Below are 21,352 nucleotides of genomic sequence, written 5' to 3' on the forward strand. Positions count from 1 at the left end.
ACTCCTTCAATTAGTTTGGCTCGTGTCTCCAGCTGGGCATCGGAGCCGGACGCAACCCTGCTATTCTTCTCTCGCTCGTAGTGGAGGCATTGCGAGGACATGGAAGTATGCCGCATTCGTTCGCTGGAGCCGACCTGCTCCGGAATTGGGGATTTCCTCGATCCGGAGTACACACGACGACCTCTCGATTGTTGGCCGACTCTGAAGGCCATGTGGTGGCCATGCTCGCCGGCGTTTCTTCAACCTCAATGTAGAGGCCATTTATAGAGCTCGTCATGAAGCTCAATGTCGGCTCAGTGCCAAGTGGTATTGTCCTCGACGGCGGTGAACATGGCCATGGCCGGAGAGGTTCTTCTTTGTAGGAGAATCAGAGGACGTGATTGCATTTTTACATTTATTTGTAAGCACTCTCATGCAAAATCTATTACCTATCTGTTATTTTTAAATTTTTCAGGTCCCATCTGTAATATTTACCCCTCTGTTGCACTTAATGGGATCCAGGCCCTTCGGAGCCCCTCCTTTGTTAAAAAAGATTGAATTCTTATTGCATCAAAATTGTTTCACTAAAATGACGGGCTAAACAACCTTTCAAAATTATATTCAGTGTACTTTATGTTTTATAATCTAATGACTTATGTTTGGCAAGAGCTCTTCAGTGTTAAACGGCCTACTGCATTTTCTTATTAGTTGCATCCCCACATGTAACTTTAAAAAACTCGGTTTTAACTCCACTTGCAACTAAATAACTCAATTGAAACCAAAATTGCATCCCATCATGATGCAATCAAATGGTGTAGGACTTGACTATGCATGAACTTAGTTTTTTACTTACCGATAACTAGCAAATCCCAAGTTAATTTTGGCCAAATTATTAAGGATATCGATACACATAGACACATAAAATTTGTTTTCACAAAAGCTCACTTGATCGATAGTAATTAAGGAAGGTTTTAAGTTGGTGTTCCCATGTCTCAAATGTTTACACATCCATTGAATTGAGAATATAACCTTAATTAAGTTGGCTGAAAGTTTGAACACCACATTGATTTAGAACATAAGTTTTGTATAACAATTTTGTACATTAGTGCTCCATCCGGATTAGTTTGAATGGTTATAAGAAAATACTTTGAACACCATTTTGGTAAATAAATATGAATTATATGTCACCAAACTTGTATAATTATAAAAAAATTCATGTAGTCGGACATAACTCAAATATATCCAATTCCCATGGCGCATGGTATGCGCGCATCCTACCCCTATACAAAGCGCGTTGCATCAGCTTTGTTATCTGGTGATGGTTCTGCAAAGTGGGTCATGCACTACGAATGGTAGACCCAACGCGAATCCCAGAAATAAGACCGTACAGTTGCCTTTATCCATTGATACATGAGGTTTCACGAATTCTGGAATTTGATTCAGCTGATAAGAGTCATTTACCCTGCAGCGTTGCAGCGGAAATTTCTATGAAGACAATTTTTCACAGTACGTACTATCTAAAACTCATATCAATAATGTATTATGTTGCATAATCAGGAAGATCATATGAATTATTCTTAAAATTAGATATTTTTGTAGAATTTTGCATGAAATTGGTCAAACCTAAAGGCTTTGTGCTAATACAAAATCAAAACCTTGAATTAAAAAACAAAAATCCAGAATGGTTGGAAGTAATGTGTATGGTTTGCAGCAATGCATAACACAGATGCTATCAAGATATGTGGAGTTAGATGAATTTTTTTCAATTGATGCATACATATGACTATAGGAATAGTAGACCCTGAACTATTACACATCGTTTTGCGGCAATGCAAGTACACAGATCCTAGCAAGATATGTGGAGTCAGTTGAAAATTGTTCAATTGATGCATACATCATACTACAGGAATAGTAGATCCTGAACTATTACACATCATTCAGGAAACAAATGTTTAAAAGCCAGGCTTCGGTGAACTTTCGTTCATTATTGATTCCTTTTTAAACGTGGCAGCACCTTCTTAAGCCCTTCTTAGATAGATGTACACTAAAAAATCCAGGCATTTTGAAAAAAGAACCACAATAAATATGAATACATGAATAGATATAACTTAGGTGTGAGAGATGTGGCGAGATGTGAGCGGAGGCTACCTCACGGGAGCGAGTGTGGCGCCCTGCAGGAGCATGCCGTCGGTGCTCCCTCCTCGACGGCCACGAGGACGAAGGCCAGCTCGCCCGTGCGCCATGTAGTGATGCGAGTGGTGGACCGTGGATGGCAGAGCCGCCAACGACGGCCACCGGTGCCGCAACGGTGTACGCCGGAGTTGCGATGAGAAGGTGGTGCTCCCGCCGCCGACGGTCTACCCCGCCGTCGTTGCTGCAGAGGGTCGGGATCCGGAGCCGCAATTCCCCATCGACGATGCCGCAAATGCCCGCCGTGCAAGCCGCAAGTCCCCATCGCCCGAGCTGCCCGCCTTCGAAGCTGCAATGGCGCGAGTCGGAGCTTCAATCCCCTACCGCGGATGCTGCAAATGCTTGTCGGCCGAGCTGCAAGCCCCGCCGCCGGAGCTACAATGTATCACCGCCGGCGCTGCAAATCCAGTTCGTTAGAGCTGCCATGGGCGCGCGCCGGTGCTGCAATTACCTTCCGCCGGAGCTGCCATCGGCGGGCGCCGGAGCCGCAATCCCCCACTACCGCTGCCGCCCTTCGCGGGAGCTGTGCCATCGGTGGGCCCCGGAGCGGCCAGGCATGCACCAGCGAGCAGCCGCCGCACTCCTAGATGTCGGGGTGGCGCCGGCGACGACCACCGGTGCTATGACAGGCCGGCGTTGGCCACCGGTGCTCGTGACCGGGCGTCGTCGTGGTTGACGGTGCTGCTAGTCGGAGACCGGGATGCTGCAAGGGGATCCGGCAGCGCGATCTTCTCCGGCGATGAGGTCTTCTCCGGCGTCGTCGTCTTCTCCGGCGACGGGGGCAGGATGTGGTGGAGCTCCAAACAGGTGTCGTCGGTGACGTATGTACGGGGTAGTTGGAGATAGGGGCTTTTGGAGATAAGGACGGGAAATTTTCTCTCTCTTGTATATTTAGACACGTGTCAAGCAGGAAAGACGGCGGCCCCAAGGGATTCTCAGCAGTTCTGCAAATCTGCAAATGCCCACCAGATCCGTTGGATCTGCTATAAGTGGTCAGATCTCTCCCTACGACTCAGCCACCGTGAACTTTACACATAACCCCCCACCCCCATACGTCTATTCCTATTTCACCTCAGTCCCTGCCCCGTTTGTGTCTGGTGCAGAACGAATTTCCCATTCATGATCTACTCGTCCTCTCATCTTTCTCCGCTCCCCACTCCGGTATGAGCACCATGGCGACCTGACGAAGCCGGCCTAGCCCAGCTCGCCTCCGACGCGTAGCTGACCCTCGCTTGGAATTTCGTGGCCTCATTTCTCATCCGCAGCGCGCTGTTAGGTCCTCTCCCACCACCACCACATAGGTCATCTGGACTATGCGTGGACACCTGGATCTAGGGTTTTCTATTCAGTTCGTCCACCACGAGGTGAGTTTAGTCTTGTAGAAATTTCTTTCTGTGCCATCACTAATAGAGTTTAACCATCTCAAAACTTTGGCCAATACATGTCCATGAGTATGTCAAGTCGCTATTCCTTTTCACGAGTTCCCGGCCCTAGAGGGCAAAATTGAGCAGTTTGCGAAGGCACTTGCCTCCACAAGAAGAACATGCAGGACCCCTCCTGACCTTGCGGAAAAGAAAAATGAAATGAAAGTAAAGGCGCAGTCCTCCTCTTTAAAAGCAGTTTGCCAGTTGTTTGTCTTAGTGAATACCCGATTTGTTTGTCTTAGTAAATACCTGATTTAGGTAGCCCTTTCCGGCTCTGTAGGGCCCCCTTTTTTGAGTGGGATGCAAAAGAAAGGTAAGAATAGTAAGGGATACGGTACTAGACTAACACCTAATTCTAATTAATACTTAATTTAATATAAGTAGTTAAATAGTCAACTAAACTAAACTTTTTATCATAGTACTTTACTAAATTAAGTGGGCGAGCGGCGGGAATCGAACCCGTATCTTCTCCTTGGCAAGGAGATGTTTTACCATTGAACTACGCTCGCTACGCTATATATTTTATAGCGTATATCCACTTGGGTCGACCGTCTATGTCTGGGTCGACCGTTTCGTTTCATTTTCTATTATATTAGATTAGAGTTTTCCTTATTTTTATAAGTTCTGTGCTAGCTAAATTCGGCATGCAATTTTTTTTTATTGATGATGATTGAAATTGACTGAAACAAAATTACTAATTTTATCTAGGTAGGCACAGGTTTCAAAGAAAAAACAAAACATCACAGGTAATTAGTTGAGTCCAAGTAAGGTTAATTAGTTTTGGCAAGCTAGCTGCCATGTCAGCAGACTAGGTTCATCCATGAGTCAAGTTAGCTTTCATCTTGTTTGTTTATTGATGTGGCCAGTTGATGCCAACAATGAACTCTGCCTGCGTGCGCCAGAAATGAGTCCGATTCTTTGGTCTTCAAGTTGACACACGGTTTGCTATAAGGAGGATCCTACTGCATATTTGCCTAAATTTATAGCAGTATTTAATTAGCCAAACTTCATGTGCTTGTTTTTGAAAGCCTTTCAAATGTAGTACAATTTTTACAGGCATTCAGTAATTTGGATATATATAGATGTACGTTTCAGACTTCAATAATGCAGCGAGTAACCTTATTACATTCAGAAAAATTCTATGTTAATATGATGATCATTGTAGTACATATCTGTGTTGTAGATCCAGAATAAGAATAGGCTTCTAACTATTAATAATTTATTTAGATACAAATTTTCTTGGTGAAACCATTTTGTTTCTCACCTTATTCACACTTTGTGCAAACTAAAAAGATTGACCAATGTATGCACACCAGTATATCAAGTCGCTGCTCATTTCCGGTTCTCTGTGCATGCTAACTTTGACATGCAATTTAATTTTAACATAGAGTAATGATGGAAGTTGACATGCCACTAGTAACCTTATTATATTGGGAAACACTATTAATTAATTTGATGATGTTTGAAGTACAGATCTGTGTTGTAGTCTTGTAGATCTTGAATAAGAATAAATTCTAACTATGCTTTAGTTAGATACAAATTTTCTGTTGGCAACTCTTTTTGTTTCTCACCTCCTATCTGTACTACAAACATGATCATACTTTGTGCAAACAAAAAAATATTTGACCATGTTTGCTGAAGGGGATTCAAAATTTTCGAGAGCCCTTGAGGTACACTAAATGAATGCTGTTGCTCTTGTAGTACATGCTAAATTAGTTGATTTTCATACGTAATAATTAATGGCAGCTCTCATGGATCCCGTGGCGAGTGAGATGTCATCATGCCCAGTGGAAACAAATGAGTGTGATGATGTTGAATCCATTGTTGTAGCGAGCTCTACCATATCAGACGACTTCTGTACACCAACGAGCAGGAAGAACTATCTTTTCTGTGTGCGTGTATCTGGACTTTAGTCTTTTCGTTTACCTCTCCCCTCTCACATACATTTTTCTGCTGATATTATAATCAATTTTTCAGGTGACGTCCTGGACCCCGGAATGTGATGAGGCAAAAAAGCGAGCCATAGGCATGCAGTTCAAAGATTTGGCTGATGCTGAGCACTTCTACAAGTCATATACCCATACTGTTGGTTTTTCTTTACGAACTTCAAACAATCTTTGTGCCAATGTTTTTCTGTACGGTTGATCTAGTTACATAGCATATTTCCTTATTCTGAACCAGTTGAGTCATCTTCCATAGTTTGCATTTACTGGAGCCACATTAGTTTCATCCGAAATAATGGGACCTACAACCAGTAGACTACAACCTTTGATTTATGATGAAACGACATTGGTGTAGGTTTGGTTCATTCTTTCTGCCTATGTAGTTTCTCTTCAAATTCTGGAGTCTGGACGTGTCTATATATTGGTTATTGCCTTGCAGAATTACATTGGCTTCAGTGCCTGAATACTGAGTGAACTGGTGTTCACCGTTGTAAGTGTTATTTTACAACAGGGTAAACACAGGTAGTACAAAATGAGACAATGGCGACTTGATGTAGAATGTCTCTACTGAATGTATGCACAGATCGGAGAAGAATAGATCTGCAGCCTCTCAATGTGAAATACTTCATGTTCCTGGGCTACACAAAAACTTCTGCATACATAATTTTCTGGATTTTTTTTTAAATGTTGTCTTCTCAGGAAACTTGTGAATTTTATTTTGCAGATATTTGAAGCACACCAACGCACTGGGTTCATTTAGAAGCGCTTGACGCATGATAGAAGTTGACCAGTTGTCTCGTAATATTAGAAATATGTATATTATCTGCAAGTTATGTATTGATTGTTACTTCCTAGAACTAATATGAATGCAAACTTTATTCTGGCCACTGATGGGTGGTTCCTGAAAAGTAGATATGCTTAGTTGATACCTTTTTTACTTATGGGGTTGACAATTTATGAAGTTTGTATAATACCTAGATTACCTGATGTATGATGCCATGTTTCATTATCTGGAAATTATCTATTAATTGATTATGCAGTTTTATTATTTAGTTCTCTTTTTACTTGCCAGGTGCACTACTGCTAACTTTAACTAAAATATTTACACAATGTAACTGAAACAAATATTTACTCACATAAAAATTCCGGTCAGCCTTCAGCCCATATTCTGGAAACAAGGGAAGTGTTAAGTGGTATAGGAAGATCCAGGAACAAGCAAAGGTGGCACAGGAAGGTCCAGGGACGTAAGGGCATCTCCAACGGGGCGATCCAAACCGCGCCCGCGCGTCCGGATGGGTCGAGCCGGACAAAAACACGGCCCAGCGCGCGGACCCATCCCTAAAACGGATGGCCGCGGCGTCCGGGACGACCCAAACCCGGCCCAAATCTGGGGCGAGTTTGCGTGGCCGCGGACGGCAAATGCTGGCCGCTCGCGTCCTCCCCTTGTCCGCCCCTGGCCTGCCTGTCTGTCTTCCAAAACATAAACCCCTCGCACACATCTCCCGCCGCTCCGCCGCCAGCCAAGGACCGGCGATTTGTGAGCGGCGTCGACGCCGGCCACCGTCGTCGAGACGCCGGCAAGCGAGGGCGGAAGCATAGGTCGCGGCCCCGCGCTGCTTTCATCGCTTCGTAGCGCAGTCGGAGGACGCCGCCGTCGTCGCCGACGCTGTTGTCCTCTCACCGTCGCGAGACCTCCCGCCGTTTAGCAGCTGCGCCGTTGCCGCCGGAGGTGAGCTCTCGTGCACCGTGTTTCCAGGCTGCAAGTCGGCCGGGACGGCCATTGCCTGCAGGTCCCTACGGACGCATTGGATGGCCTTCGCCTGCGAGGTGTTCGATGAAATGGACGATCTAAAATTTGTCCCTTTTCATCTGTAGATCATGGTGGACAGCGACGACGACTACTTCTTCAAGAACTTCATCGACACGTCGTCCGACGAGGACTCCGACGACGAATTTTTCACGAATGCTGCGCTGATCATCCACGAGCACATTGTCTCGCAGATCCCCATGCACCGGGGGTCCTTGCCGGGGCGCGCGGCCGCCTTGGACCGCAAAAGAGAACGCGGCCACGACCAGCTCTTCACCGACTACTTCCAACCCAAGGCATTGTTCACGCCGGCCCTGTTTCGCCGGCGTTTTCGGATGTCCAGGCCGTTGTTCCGCCGGATAATGGATGGCGTCAAGCTGTACGACGACTACTTCGCGCGAAAGTGGATGCAATTGGCAAGGTAGGCCTCTCTTCGTACCAGAAATGCACGGCAGCGATTAGGATGCTCGCATATGGCGTTGCCGGTGATTTAGTAGAAGAGTACATGCGCATGAGTGAGTCTACCGGCTTGGAAGCGATGTACAAGTTCTGCAGAGCAGTGATCGGTTCGTTCGGAGAACAGTACTCTCCGGCAACCTCATCGCAGAGGACACGACTCGTCTCGTTGTCAATCAATGCTTCCGGGGGTTTCCTGGGATGCTTGGCGGCATAGACCGCATGCACTCGGGAGTGGAAGAACTGCCCTTTGGTTGGCAGGGGGCATACAACGGTCATTCCGAGGGGTGCACAGTCATTCTTGAAGCTGTTGCTTCACAGGATACATGGATTTGGCACTCATTCTTCGGAATGGTTGGCTCGCACAATGACATCAATGTGCTGCAGCGCTCTCCGGTGTTTGATAGGCTAGCTTACGGTCAGTCCCTTGATGTGGATTTTGAGATCAGTGGCCACCACTACACCAAGGGGTACTACCTTGCTGATGGTATCTATCCATCTTGGGCTACACTCGTGAAGACAATCCGAAAACCCAACTCAGAGCAGGAGGCAGGGTTTGCCAAAGAGCAAGAGGCAGCCCGAAAAGATGTCGAGCGGGCGTTTGGCATCCTCCAAGCTCGTTGGGCTATCGTCCGACACCCTACCGAGCCCGGGATGTGCAAACTCCGTGGGAGGTGATGACCGCTTGTGTAATCATGCATAACATGATTGTTGAGGTGGAGCGGGATGATTCACTCTTTGACAATGACTCGGGAGGGCTAGGGAGAGTTGGTTACTCCCGAAGGTGGTCCGAAGCATCATTCCAGGACATTCTTCATGCACACCATGAAATTCGAGATCTAGTCTGTACACAACCAGCTGCATGCTGATTTGATCGAGCACATGTGGCAGCATGTAGGCAACAATGCTGCAAACAACAATGGTGATGGAAATCCCGAAGCCTAAAGCATTTGTAACGGTTTTACATTTTATTTGAATAATACTTTATCATTGATTGCGTGGACAATGTACTGTGTAATAAATTTTGAGCATTTGAAACATTTTCTATAATTTATTTAACGTTTATAGCCAATTTACAAGCAAAATCATACAATACGGGGGCGCAACCCATTTCTGCAGCGTTGGGCCACCGCGCGACCCAAACGGACGCGCGGACGCGGGGCTCCGTCCGCGTGTCCGCTCGGCCACCCAAACGGCCCAAAACGGACGGCCCAGCGCGTCCGTTTGGGTCGCGCGGTTGGAGATGCCCTAAGGCACAACATGTACTAGCGGACCTGATTTTTCAAGACAATATATGCGAAGGACCTCAATGCAAATTGTAAAGTGTCTGCGGGTGGTTTTTTGTAAAATGACAAGAGGGTAGTCATGTGAGCATCTAAACCAGTCGTACAGGATCCAACGGTCCAAAGTGAAAATTTTCAGATTTTCAGGATATGGCCATTTCCACCTAATACGCCCCGGACATAACACATGGATATCTTGAAAGATTTTATTTTTAAACTTTATCAATTTTTTTCTTATTTAAAGTAGAAAGACAATCCACAAGGGAGTGTGCTGATGGTGCGCCACTGAGATACCATGCCATGGTACACGATTGCTTAGCGGGTGGTAAATTTTGCCCATTTTTAAACCATGCCCAGATTTACTAGTGCTGCACCATGCCATGGTGGCGCATGGTTCCCATGGTGCACCACTAGTGGTGGGCTACTGCTAGTGGTGCGCCACTGCTAGTGATATTGTGGCTATACTTTTTCTGGTAGTAAGTTAGTAACTTGATGACGCTATTTCACATTCTAAAACAAATAAACAAAAAAGGACATCAGGAAAATACTTTCTTCAGCAGGCATGGTTGTTCACTATTTGTCAAAAAACCATTTGAGCTATACGCAGTACATTGATGTGAAGAAAGATCACCTTTGGATACCTATACATGTAATTCCATAGAGTTCCCTGGGGGGAAAGTCCTGTACAGTGTCACTCATTAGCTATCCAGATCTTTAATTCTCAAAAAAAAAAGCTATCCAGATCTTTAATGTTATGCTACATCTGATGTCAATGTGCTCATCTTTGCTTTACAATCTTCTCATCCCCAGTCCAGTTTTCAGGTACAAAAGATATCCACGCTAAGGGTAACAATGCAGCCAAACTTTGCAGCAGAATACCCAAAGGCAAGTTCGAGTAGTCCCTAGCAGACAAACCAATCAGGGCAGACAACCCAACGCCATACACGCCACTTAGTATTGCTGAAAGCACCAACCCAGACGTGAAGAAAGCAAAGAGCGAACCTTCACAACCAGGTGGGCAGAGGCTTGATAACAAAATCGAGAATGGCAGGACCTTGAATTGAGCAATTGCCTCAGCAAGAGCTGAGAAACAGAGGACATATATCTCGTTCGGTATTCCCAACATAAGGTTCACTTGCTTCACTAGAATCAATTCTGACAGAACTGCGAAAGCATACATTATCTGAACTCCCCACACAAGGCGCCTCAAAGGGATCTGTTTAAGATAGCGGTTGTAAAGTACAGTTAGAGATACGACCATGACCTGTCCCATTACTTTTGAAAGACCGATGATTGATGGATCAAGCTTCAGATACTGTGTTTGAAAGCAGAACATCGTTCCAGAAAAACTAGGCACAACAGCAAACGAAGTCATGATCCATGCAAGTGGGTAAAATATCCTTTCCTTGCGGACTGCTGTCATTAAGTTCGAGAATTGCTTGCGAAGATTGACCGACAAAGAACTTCTGACAAGAAGACTGTTGGAGTTGCCGTGGGAACTTGGCAGTGTTTCTTTTGTACTCATGGAGAGTGCTAGTTGAAGGCCAAGGAGGACTGAGAATGCTGTGAACATAGTCTTTGGTTCTTGTGTTCTCAGCAGAACGTATCCACCTGACAAGTTCCCTAGGAGGGATCCAGCTGCAAGACCTATGAATGCATAAGATTGTAGTACACCTTTCTTCTGTGTTCTACTAAACTCCGTGACAACAGCATCACTTACAACTTCCGTCACAGATGCTCCGAGATTTCCAATCAGAATGCATACCATTTCAGTTGTAAATGTGTCACCCGTAACCGGCATGATAGCAAGTGTCCCCCAAGCAATAAGCTGCAGGAATGCTGAAAGCACACAAGAGTAGCCAACTTTAGCATAAGTCAGTTTAACACACAACAACAACTCGGGTAGGCTAGACATGAAACCCAGCGGAAACACAAGTAAACCAAAACAAGAATAGAGAAAAAAAAACAAGTAAACTAAGGGCATCTCCAGCGCCCGACGCAAACGGACAAAATGTGTCCGTTTCGGTCCGCACGAACAGAAAATGAGTAAAACTCTTGCCCAACGGCCCAACACAAAGTGGCTGGCTTGTCCGTGCTGACACATTCCCGGCCCAAATTTGGACTGGCAATGCGTCGGGCGCGGAGACAAGCCGCATCCGCACGTGTCCCCCTCAACTAACCCTAAAAACCAAACGCAGTAGCCACCAAATCGCGTCCCTCCCGCCCCTTGCAACCCTAGAGCGATGCCACTGCTTCCCCATCCCCTCGCCATTGCCAGCGCCGTCTATCAAGCCACAACTTGTTGGAGACCGAGATTGGTGCTAGTGCCCTAGAGAGCACTTGTCAGCATCTCTCCTGGACCTGTTTGCTGCCCGTCTACTCGGACCTACCCACCCGGCATCGATGCCCAGGACCTATTCGGCCAATTGCGAGGCCGAGCTTGAGGCACGAAAACCTAGACCATTTTTGGCAATCTAAGCCATGTGGACTAGCCATTGATTCTTCCTTGTTGGCCGCAGATGAACCCAACTTCAACACCGTCATGGACAGACTCATCGGATGAGGAGTCGGACCGCATTTCGGAGTTCATGATTGCCGCGGCCACCCTCATTCATGACCACACCGAGCGGCAGTAACCGGTGCGCATGGGCTCAACGAGGCCTCGTTAGGTCAATGTAGCGTGTAATTGAGAGGCTAACAACTACCTGCTCCGGAGGGACTACTTCCACCCCACGAAGCCGGTGTTCAACGTGAACCTGTTCCAGCCGCCGCTCTCGGATGGCAAGAGACTTGTTCTTGACTATTCTACTAGGTGTCAGGACCACGATCCCTACTTAAGATGCAAGCCTGATGCCATTGGTAAGGTAGGCTCCACCTCTTACAAGAACTGTTCCGCGGCTATTCGTATGCTTGCATATGGAGCGTTGGGTGATCTTATCGATGAGTACTTGCGAATGAGCGAGACCACTTGCCTTGACGCGATGTACAAGTTCTACCGAGCCATGATTACAGTGGTCGGCGAGGTTTATTTGAGAGACCCGATCGTTATCGATCAATGAGGCAAGAGGGTTTCCACTAATGAATAGCATAGATTGCATGCACCGGGAGTGAAAGAACTGTCCATTTGCATTGGCAGAGGCGATATATCGGGCATGTGGATAGATGCACTATCATTCTTGAGGTAGTTGCATCACATGATTCGTGGATTTGGTACCCTTTCTTTGGCATGTCGGTTCCCAACGTGCTCCATCCCTCTCTAGTATTCTCTAGGATTGTTGAAGGCAATGCTCCTGTGGTTCACCATGAGATCAATGGCAATGCATATGATAAGCCATATTATCTAGTTGATGACATCTATACTAGCTGGGCCACAATAGTGAAGACTGATCCGAGATCCTCAAACGAGAGAAAAATAAGAGATTTGCCAAACAACAAGAGGCATCTAGGAAAGATGTAGAACCGACATTTGTTGTGCTTCAAGCTTGGTGGACTATTTTTCGTCACCCTGCTAGAACATGCAACCTTCAGACCATGTGGGAGGTGATGACTTGTTGTGTAATCATGCACAATATGATCGTTGAGCAAAAGTGTGACGACAACCTCCATGACCAAGGATGGCAATTTCAGGGCAAGATAGCTGACCCATAGCCTAGGGCTTGAACGTTTGAGGAGTTCCTCCATATGTACCTTGAGCTCCATGATAGCAACATTCACAATCATCTTCAGGAGGATCCGATCAAGCATTAGTGGGCATTTGAAAACCATGAGGATAATGAGTAGTAGTCATCCCATCTTATTTTTGTCTGTTTAATTCTGAACTATGTTCTTCCTGCACAACATTGCATGTGAACTATGTCGTTTATTTAGATGTAATAAAGGTACAAAGCTACTTAAATTTATTTGATTGCAACATTATTTTTTCCTATACATATGAGGAGATTGTGTTGAAAGTGAGGTCAAATAATAAATCATAATGGATCGCCCGAACCAAAATGCATCGGGCTGCTAGGGATAACCCCGAGCCAAAGTGACAAACGTTGACAAACGTGGTCAGACAGCCATTTCCGTGTCCGCGGCCCAACGCAAACGGAGAAAAACAGACATATTTTGGGTTTAAACTGCGTAGGGCCGCTGGAGATGCCCTAAGATTCCGGCACATCGATCGCTGATTTCCATGAGGTCCTATCAAGAGCCAAATCTGTAGGGACATTCCAATCACTCAAGTCTCTTTTTATGACCTCTTCCGATGTCAATTTTGGTCGCCCTCTGCCCCTCCTTGTATTTTCCATACTCCTTATAATTCCATTGTCAACTGGTGCTTCTGGAGGTCTTCGTTGGATATGATCAAACCACCTTAGTCGGTGTTGGGCCACTTCTCATCGGCCATTGCCTCCCATATCCTATAACGTATTACCTCGTTCATAATCCGGTCCTTTTTGTATGGCCACACATCCACTGTAGCATCTGCATCTCCATAGTTGGATGTGTTGTCTTTTAGTGGGCCAACATTCTGCTCCGTGTAGCATCGCCGGTCTGATTACCATCCTATAGATCTTACCTTTTATCTTTTCTGGGACCTTCTTGTCATATAGGATGCTAGATGATTGTCGCCACTTCATCCATCCCGCTTTGATCCTATGGTAAACATCCTCGTCGACGTCATCATTGCTTCGCAACATTGATCCGAAGTATCGGAAGGTGTCCCTCTTAGGCACTATTTGTCCCTTTAAACTAACATCTCCGTCTTCGCACCTAACACCACTAAAATCGCATCGCAAGTACCCGGTCTTAGTCCTACTAATTCTAAACTCATTTGAGTCCAAAGTCTACTTCCATAACTCTTAACTTCCTATTTACGCTAACCCTAGTTTCATCCACTAGAACTTGCGCTGCAAGCCTTGGGTCTTGGTGCGGAGGTGGAGGGGGGAAAGTATCTTGGGTTGCCTACCTCTACAGGGAGATCTAGAAAGAAATGCTTTGAGTATGTCAAAGAGAGAATCTGGAGTAGAATTCAGGGTTGGAAGGAATGGTTTCTTTCAAAAGCAGGGAAAGAAATCCTATATAACTAAGAGGATCATCCCCACTATCCTATTTTTCTCAACATGCAGCTATGCCATATCATCATGCGCCCACTAACTTGCCAACACACGTCAGGTCATCAGCACGTCCCATTTAGTGCCTAAACCCGTTTAGTTCCTGGGTGCTTTTTGTTTCAGTTGAATGCCAACTAATCTAGCCTAATCGTAAAAGTTAGCCTGCATTCTACTGTCTTTATTCTCTCCATTGACCTGTGCAGCCACCGATAACCCACGTTTGATATTCTCCTCAATAAGGCATTCTCTTCCTCTTCCCCTTCCCCATGAAACTGACTCTCATCCTTTCGGTCACACAAAACTGACGAGACATACAAGAAGTTCGCACATATTTTTTCTGTTATAAATATCGTGCGCCGCTTCAACCAGCTCTATTCACATCGCTGAATTCCTTGCATATACTCACGTCTATTTCCCTCCGTCCTCGCAGTCGCAGGCGATGATCGCAGCGGCTAGGAGTAGAGTGGCGACAAGTTGTGTATGACAACATGTAGCCTACATGCAGCACGCGTATGGGGAGACACATCGTTAGGCTGTGTTCAGAGCAAGCCACACTCTAACCTTTGATGGGTGTTAATTAATTTGGATCAGGTCGGGCTAATTGTTCTTCTACAGGGGATTTTGGTTCAAACCATGGCTGATTATTGCAAATGAGTACCGGCCGGCTTGCAAGGACCTGGGACTGATGAGAAATTGCACGTGAACAGGAAATATTGTATCTCTCCTGACTTTCTTCTCTCTCACAGGCACACAGCTATTTTCCATCTATCTGTTTGGCATGGACATGATTACTGCATGTTTCTGGACACGATTGGACTTTTACGGAGTCGTGTGAGACAGCTGGTGAACAAAGATTCCTGGGTTCTTGGAACTCTGGACATGTGAGTTCATCTTTGCTTTTTCACGTGTAGTTCACTTGGACAGTGCAGTGTACGCAATTTTCAAATGCTGTCAAGTAGTTAATCAAATTATTATTTCTGATGATGTGGGTAAATCACTATGGAGTACTACTGCTATGGGTGGTTTATTTTATCTCCACATTGAACATGATTTTCAGTGCCCTTTCCATAGCCCGGTATGTCGGTACTACAGTAAGGTAAACTATACTTCCAGAAGGTAAACTAATGCATGCATACTAGATTTGTGTTCTAGAGCAACAAATAAAGTGGAATTACACAGCATATCAATGTGAAGGATGGATTTATCGGAATCCTGGAGATGAAAGGATTCACTAAGAATTTTGGAGCCGTTCATACGAGCCCTCAAATGATATTTACTTAAGGTGAAAGGTTTATCTGGTTAACTTTATAGAGTTGGCTCTCACGTATTATAATAACTATGTATTTTTCGTCACTTATTTACTTAGTTTTCTATTTTTAACTTGCGATTGTATGACATGCTACTTCATTTCAATGGATACCTCCCAAATCGGTTTCCACTTATTGCTTTTCATCACTGTATAAGGAAAACATCCACACACTAATGTATAGGCTGTATGTTGAGCAGTACGCTTGGTCTCCCGTCTCAAATTTGTTGTTGTTAACCTTATCAGCATTATCGTTTTATTTCTTCATGGAAATTCATTTGAACTACTAAGCTCATATTTTAAAGATGCATTTTACTATCAAGCACTACGGATCAAGATTTATATCGAAAACATTTAGTTGTTTTCCTTGAAAAAATGACTAGCTTCTCTATTTGAGAAATACAAACCCTTCTATATATATTTGCCAATGTATTTATATAGGTGATGCAAACCAAATAAAACTAACACATTTCTAAAAAAAAATCTAATGAACATTCCAATCAACGCGCAGGGAATCATCTAGTTCTTATAAAGGTTGTAGCCCAAGCAATCCCGACTTACGCAATGACCTGTTTTGATCTATCAAAAACCCTATGTGATGATGTATGCAAGATGGTCGAACAAGATGAAGAGAGGCGGATGCATTGGGTTGTCGGGAGAAGATGATGCTACCAAAGCAAGATGGAGGCTTGGGTTTCCGAGATCTGTACTCTTTTAACTTGGCTATGCTTTCTAGAGATGGGTGGCGCCTTATTCAAGCACCGGAATCACTATGTGCCCAAGTATGAGGGAGACATATTTCCGTTATGGCAATTTGTTGAACACAGTTCCTGTATGCGGCATGTGTTATGTGTGGCGTAGCATCCTGAAAGGGCTGGATGTACAAAGAGAAGGGATCATATGGAGAGTCGATGACGGGACAAAAATCAAGGTGTGGGAGGACCCGTGGAGTCCTCGGGTACTTCTCGGCGTTCATGCTCACATAAAGGAGGTGCGCCAATGAATCTAGTTGCTGAACTTCTTGATCCCAATACAGGCTGGTGAAATGAACTGCTGATTCGACAGTGGTTCCATAGAGATGTTGAATCAATTTGCAGATCCCCGAATGTGAAGATTCTGAGGATACTGTTGCCTGTCACTTTGATAACATGGTAATGTTTTCCATTAAATCTGCATGCAAGGTACATGTTAATATGAAACAGCGAGAGTCTATAAGAGAAAGTGGTGGAGATTCTGCAAACTGTGAATCCAGGAGTAGTCTATTCAGAAGCATTTGGAAGCTTCAATGTCCGCCTAAGGTGCATCACTTCATGTGGCGCTTCGCACATAACAGTCACCCTCCACTGATGAATATTGCACGGCGAGGAGTGCACTTGGACACCCTCTGCTCTGTCTGTCACCACTATTTTGAAGATGGAGGGCAGTTGTTTTTAAAGTGTAAACAGGTGAAGGCACGCTGGTGTGCCATCCTGCTACAAGAAGTCAGACTCTCGATGCTCAAACATATTGCACCCCTGGATATCCTTGCCGAGGTACAAGAATTGCCCTATGAACAGAAGATGCTAGTGATTGCTTTTCTGTGGTGTTGGACTGAAAGAAACAAGAGCAACCACAAGGAGGGGTTCAGCTCATAAATGAATTCCAGTTTACTGTCTGGCGCCACATCGGGGAATGGGCAGAACAGCTGAAGAAACAGACAAATGTCACGGTCAAACAGCGGTCATACTAGCAACCTCTGCCTGCGACTTTGTAAAGATCAACGTGGACGCTGCCTTCACAGCCGATCTGAAATCAGAAGGCTGGGGTGCAATATGCAGAGATAGCTCAGCTGATAATGTTGCAGATGCTTTGCATGCGGAAACTGTACAAATGTTGAAGGCCTCTAATCTTGCAGACAATCTTGGTGTTGGGCGGGTACTATTTGAGACTTATTTTGCTATGCTTGTGCAAGTTTTGGGCTCATCGACGTATGATCATGCTCCCCTGGGAATCCTCTTTAGTGAACTGAAATTCCGTATGAGTACTCGTTTCATCGAGGCTCGTATTATGCATGTGTCGGGAGATTGTAACACACCAGCGCATGTGTTGGCTGCTTTTGGTACCGTTGTTAGTCATGGCGACCATTCTCTGTGGATGTCGAACTACCCGGCTGATGTAACCCGTGAGGTGACCAGCAATTTAGCTGTGTCGTAATGGAATACGAATGTTCCATTTCAAAAAAAAATTGACTTCGTTACTTAACAAACATTATCTGTAATTAACATTTAATTCTCAGAGTAGAGATTATCAGCATAGAAAGATAACCACTTAACAAAAAATGACTATTCAGTTTGGCCGATACTCACGCCGCAGCAGGTTTTGATTTAACATTAACTGTAACAGGGTATAGGAGTTGCTATATAATCACGGACATGAAATGAAACCAGCAGGTAACAGAGATTACGCCTAACGAAAAAACCAAGTGTGGAACGAAAACTGGCAAAAAAGGTGAGTAAACTTACGTTCGCAGCTTTCAGAGACTAGTGGACCACCAGAATATGGGTGCCCTATGAGAATGCCTGCTTGCCATTGTGTGGTCACCAGTATAAGTAAGACATCTATCAGGTACCACTAGAATAAGGGAAATCTTTGATTTGCCAACTAGGAAAAGTTCAAAATGTGTGACTAGCAATAAGAGCAAGTACACATCGGGCAGGAAAGTGTGTTGCTACATTGACCGGATACCTAAGAGGCTTTCGAAAACGGATCTTTCTCTCAGACAGGTGCCGGCCGCTACAGTACCTATGAAGCTTCCAGAGACGTATCTTTCTCTAGAACAGGTGCCGACTACATACTACAGACTACAGTAGTAGATATGACTTTAAAAGCAATACAACAACTGGCCAACAATCAAAGGATTAGTTCGACCACTCTATTGGTTAATAATACACTAAATAGAAAAAATAATCTCCTGAGAGAAATACTATCCCAATAACAGTGAAATTCGACAATAGCTGCAGTTTTCCACAAGGACTCCTAATTTCAGAGAGATAGGTAGGAATGTTGTCACTGTCAGGAGCTCTATTTTCCACAGCTCTCGTTTCATTTTATCCTTATTTTTTAAGAAAATAAGGGAAAGCATACATAATTTTCACAGCAATAGCATGGATTTTCAAAGTTCAAACATTAATTCAATTTAGTACTTATTCTGAGATAGTAAGATTTTTAAGCCGAAAGGAACTCAATCTCACATCTGTTTGGGGAGTATTTCACATATAAACGAGGAAGAACAAAGGTTCCTAATCGGACTATCGGAGTGAGGAAAAAAAGGGGGGGGGGGGCTGATGAATTACCTCCAGCTGAGACGTAGGGGAGTCGGTGCTGGTGGCCGATGTATATAGCGTCGGAGAGAACCCCGAAGAGCGGCTTGGCGACGAGCGGGAGGCTGCCGGCGTTCTGCACGAGCTGGAGCGCGACGGGGCTGAGCCCGAGCCCGCGCGTGAGGTGAAAATTGAGCGCTAGCCACGGGAAGCACCGGAAGCCCTGCACCCAGTACCCCATCCCGCACACCCACCACACCCGCCGCATCTCTCGCAACGACCCCCACCTCTCCGCTGTCGTCCGCGGCGGCGCCGCCTTTTCCATAGGCGCGGTTGTCGCCGCAGCGGAGCAGCCCTGGAACTTCCCGAGCCGGCATCGCCGCGGGGTTGGCGTGCCGAGGCGCAGCGTTACGCGGTGCGTGTTATCAGCGACGGAGGTCGAGGCCCTTGCGGATGGCCGATGGGGGCACGGCGCGCACGGCGAGAGGCAGAGCATTTCGGACGCCGACGGGGAGGAATAGGACATGCAGAGGCGAAGCCGGGGAAAAGGTGGGTTGGAGAAAGCGTCGCGGCGGGAGAAGGAGCGTTCCGGAGGCGACAGAGGCCGCGCTGCCTCGATTCGGCGGTTTGCGCCGTGTGGGTGTGGCGCCACCCGGGGATGCTGGAAACCAGGAATTTCCATCTAGGCCCAGGGTCCAGGGCTCCAGGCCCGAAGGCGATGGGATGCTCAGGTACAGTGCCAGCGGGATTAGCCGGAAATGCTGCTTTCCTAGTCTTGCGAGACAGGCATGTGCGTTGCTTTCGTCGTTTGTATTGCGATGTGCCTTTGCTTGCCGTGTCGTTGGCGTCGTGCTGGGCATGCGGTGCGCGCTGCCGCAAGAACCCGGGCATTTGTCGGCAAGTGAAATTCATTTTTTTCTTTTTGAAAAATACAGCACCGTCCTGGACTTTTACACAAAGGAACATAAACAGAAAAGCAAAACGCGATCAAGCCCTCGGTCCTCTCCACTGCCGGCTGCCATAACACCGCCGGGACGTACCACTTGGCGGCGAGACGACGCTGGACTCCGGCGAGAAGCTGCAGAAAAGGCCTCCGATCTGGAGGTTGAAGAATCGCCTGCACGGCGAACATGGCCACCGTGCAGTTCGCTCCAAGCTGCAGCACGAACTGTCCCCGCCACCCTCGAGAAGAACTCGACGCACTGCTCCACTTCGACCCCATACCTCCATGGCCGCCCGGAAGAAGAATCGCAGCGCCATGAATCCATCTCGAGAGGTAGCCACGGTCGATGAAATTATTCGGAGAAGAGCAGGAGAACCAACCAGTACCTCGTCGCCGCCATCTTCCACCAAGGACGCCAGGCACTGGCGCCGCTCGTCGATGCGGACAACAAACTCCCACTCACCGAGAAGGGAAGAGAAGAAAGAGAAGAAACCGGGCATCCGCCACGAACCTACACAAACTAACAGCAAATATGTAAATCAAGACACCGAGCACCTCCCCCATCCCTTCCCAAACCAGTGATGCTGGCGGTGATGGTTCGGGCTCAGGCCGGGCCTGAGATCTAGGCGCCCTCTTTTTTTCCGCCTCCCTTATCGCTTTAAGTAAAATTCGTTTAAGGCTGCCGCTGCATACATAAGGGCATCTTCCAAGGCTCGACGCAACCGTTTTCGATCGCGTGGTTAAAAAATGCGTCCGCATCTAGGTCAAGAGGCCCGATAATAAGGGTTGAACCCTAGGGAGGCCCGATCTTCACGGATTTTGGTGAGATTCGTGGGGGAGGTGGTAGAACACGAAGAACACGGAAGGGGTCAGGGTTACAAACTCACACACACACAAATCGGTTTGTCCTCGTGGGTCCGAACCACCAACTCGATAGAAGTTGCGAGAAAAACCTTTCGGTAGAACTCCCGCAAAAAGATCGACGAATTGAATCTAAGAGATCTAGAAGGGTGAAAAGATCAAGGTTGGCGTAAGTGCAAGCAAAAGACCCAAAGGTAGAAGTGCAAGCAAAAGACCAACAATTGATAGAAGTCACCAAAGAGATCACAAGGATTCAACAACGAGATCGAGTGATACAAGATCTAAGATCTATGGTAGGGTTTCCCACATGGGGGCAAGAGCATGGCTCATGTTCTTTCTCAATTCTATTCGAACCCTAGATCTCGAGCCAACGAGGCTATTTATAGTAGGAGGGTCGAAGGGATAAGTTACGTGATGAAACAAGCGGCTCGATCGAAACATGTATCGGCGGAAGTTCTGGTCCTTGGGGACGGTAGTTCCGGTCGGGGTGGTAGTACCGGCCGAAGGGGCGGTAGTACCGGATGGGGCGGTAGTATCGGCCAACTACCGGTCTACTTCCGAAATGACCACTTTGCTTGCAGTAATGACCAGGGGCTTTTAGCGCCTTTCCGAAGTTGGGTGGTACTGCCGGTGGGCGGTACTTCGGTGGTCGGGGCGGAACTACCGGCCTTAGCTTCTTCTTCGTCTTGAACCGCTTCGTTTCGGGGCGGTAGTACCGGCCCCGGCGGGTCGTAGTTCCGGCCGGGCGCTAGAGCTTCTTCTTCTTCA

The 21,352-nt window shown here is 46.3% G+C and overlaps 1 protein-coding gene and 1 non-coding gene across 3 annotated transcripts; both read right to left on the minus strand.

Annotated features, from left to right (window-relative positions):
* Positions 1-4,031: 4,031 nt before the first annotated feature.
* On the minus strand, positions 4,032-4,102 carry TRNAG-GCC. The gene has a single exon. It is a non-coding gene; the product is annotated as a tRNA-Gly (tRNA).
* Positions 4,103-9,667: 5,565 nt separating this feature from the next.
* Positions 9,668-19,391, minus strand: LOC124679213 (probable folate-biopterin transporter 8, chloroplastic). 2 transcript variants are annotated; one of them, XM_047215011.1, is made up of 3 exons: positions 18,814-19,391; positions 9,827-10,921; positions 9,668-9,794 (listed from the first exon to the last, which is right to left on the minus strand). In XM_047215011.1, the coding sequence occupies exons 1-2, from the start codon at positions 19,304-19,306 to the stop codon at positions 9,861-9,863; spliced, it is 1,554 nt and encodes a 517-aa protein (XP_047070967.1). In that variant the 5' UTR covers positions 19,307-19,391; the 3' UTR covers positions 9,668-9,794; positions 9,827-9,860. The 2 variants fall into 2 exon arrangements, with proteins under 2 accessions (XP_047070967.1, XP_047070966.1); XM_047215010.1 differs by having other exon boundaries at positions 9,668-10,921; positions 18,814-19,390.
* Positions 19,392-21,352: the final 1,961 nt, after the last annotated feature.

Source organism: Lolium rigidum, chromosome 7 (assembly GCF_022539505.1).
Source record: "Lolium rigidum isolate FL_2022 chromosome 7, APGP_CSIRO_Lrig_0.1, whole genome shotgun sequence".
NCBI classification, from domain to species: domain Eukaryota; kingdom Viridiplantae; phylum Streptophyta; class Magnoliopsida; order Poales; family Poaceae; genus Lolium; species Lolium rigidum.